Source organism: Aptenodytes forsteri, unplaced genomic scaffold (assembly GCF_000699145.1).
Source record: "Aptenodytes forsteri isolate BGI_AS27 unplaced genomic scaffold, ASM69914v1 Scaffold97, whole genome shotgun sequence".
Taxonomy (NCBI): Eukaryota; Metazoa; Chordata; class Aves; order Sphenisciformes; family Spheniscidae; genus Aptenodytes; species Aptenodytes forsteri.
In genome coordinates this window covers 1,662,969-1,664,498 of record NW_008795036.1, presented here as the reverse complement: position 1 = coordinate 1,664,498, position 1,530 = coordinate 1,662,969, and the positions used below count along the sequence as shown (strand labels likewise).

General features: G+C 46.1%; 1 protein-coding gene across 1 annotated transcript; it reads right to left on the bottom strand.

Moving 5' to 3' along the window:
- Positions 1–281: 281 nt before the first annotated feature.
- ALG2 (ALG2, alpha-1,3/1,6-mannosyltransferase) lies at positions 282–1,493 on the bottom strand. The gene is made up of 2 exons (XM_009276684.1): positions 1,410–1,493; positions 282–1,202 (listed from the first exon to the last, which is right to left on the bottom strand). The coding sequence occupies exons 1-2, from the start codon at positions 1,491–1,493 to the stop codon at positions 300–302; spliced, it is 987 nt and encodes a 328-aa protein (XP_009274959.1). The 3' UTR covers positions 282–299.
- Positions 1,494–1,530: the final 37 nt, after the last annotated feature.

The following is a 1,530-nucleotide window of genomic DNA, read 5'->3' as shown; positions in this document are numbered from 1 at the left end:
TAAAATGTGCAATAATTTCCTAGTAAGTTCCTGCCATTTAACTATGCATTTTTCGAAGGCACAGTACACAAAAGAACTCCTGCAACGGTGGATGAGCCTACCACATGAAAATTTTAACCTTCTAATGAGACAGTGGGATGTGTTTTGCTCGTTCTTTGTATCAAGCAACATAAGGCAGCACAAGAAGCATAACAAGGAAATTCAGACGTCCCGGGTTCTTCATCATAGTCACAATGAATATGGGTCCCCTATACAAATGAGAGACACAAAGCTGTAAAATATAATATGGGAATAGAATTTTATTGTGTTAATCTGCATATGTATTGGTACAGCTGTTCTGTGAACGCTTCTGAGGAGAATTTTTCCATAACTCTGGCTCTCCCAGCTGCTCCCATTGTGTCCTTTAAGAGGGGATCTCTCACAATTTTTTCCATGGCCTCGGAGAATTGCGTTGGCAGAGGATCACACAAAAATCCTGTAACATTATGCAAGATTGATTCTAAAGGACCGCCTGAATTAACTGCTACAACTGGACATCTCATATACATTGCCTCCAGAGGAACAATGCCAAAATGTTCATTGCTTGGTGTATAAAGCACACATACAGAGTTACTAAAAAGAGAGATTTTCTGTTCATCTGAGAAAGATCTCAGAAAAGTGACATGGTCATTAATACTAAGCTTGGCTGCAAGTCTCCTCAGCTCTTCATAGTGCTCCACATTTTCCAGAACTCGTTTATCATAACCACCTGCCATAACCAGGTGAACTTCATTCCACTCATGAGAATCAAGCCTTCCTCGAAGCTCATGCAAAGCTTCAAGAGCCAGTGCTAGATTCTTTTTTCTCTCATACCTATTAATGGAAAGAAACAAGAACTTTTTATTTTGGGGTATCAGGTCAGCTATGTCCGCAGGAACTACTGCTTCAAAGCTACTGATATTGAGCGATGGGTAGAGGACATCTGGGTTTATGTGAGATAAGGACTTAAACGTGTCCTTGAACACACTGGCGGTGAACCTGCTGTTCACAACAATACAGTCTGCCATGCCAGTCGTGTACTCTTCCAGCCAGTCGAGCGGTAATCTGTAGATGCGTTTTAGGAGAGATTCTCTCTTGGTCAGAAGCTGATCAGGAAAGTGACAGTAAAACAAAACCTTCTTACGGGTTCTGGCCAGTCTAAGTACAGGAATGCAAGCAGACACCTAGTGCAACCGGGAGAGACAGGACAGGAGGAGACATTCATTATTTGCGTTAGCGCCACTGGCGTGTACACGTGATTTTAAGCCATGCCCCGAGAGCCACACCTTTGCAAGCCAAGTGCCTTCTCCCTCTCCCCGCCAACACGCGCATCAAGCTGCACTCCCTCGTCCGTGACACCTCTTGCTGCGGCTCTGGGTTTCCTCCCTTACCCCGGCCTGCGAGGCCACCGAGACCCCTTCTCTGCCAAGACCCCTTCCCCGTCCAGGCCGCATCAAGCCGCGGGACTTCCCCATGCGCCTCCTCCTGCCAAGGCCCACCACCAGGGGAGAG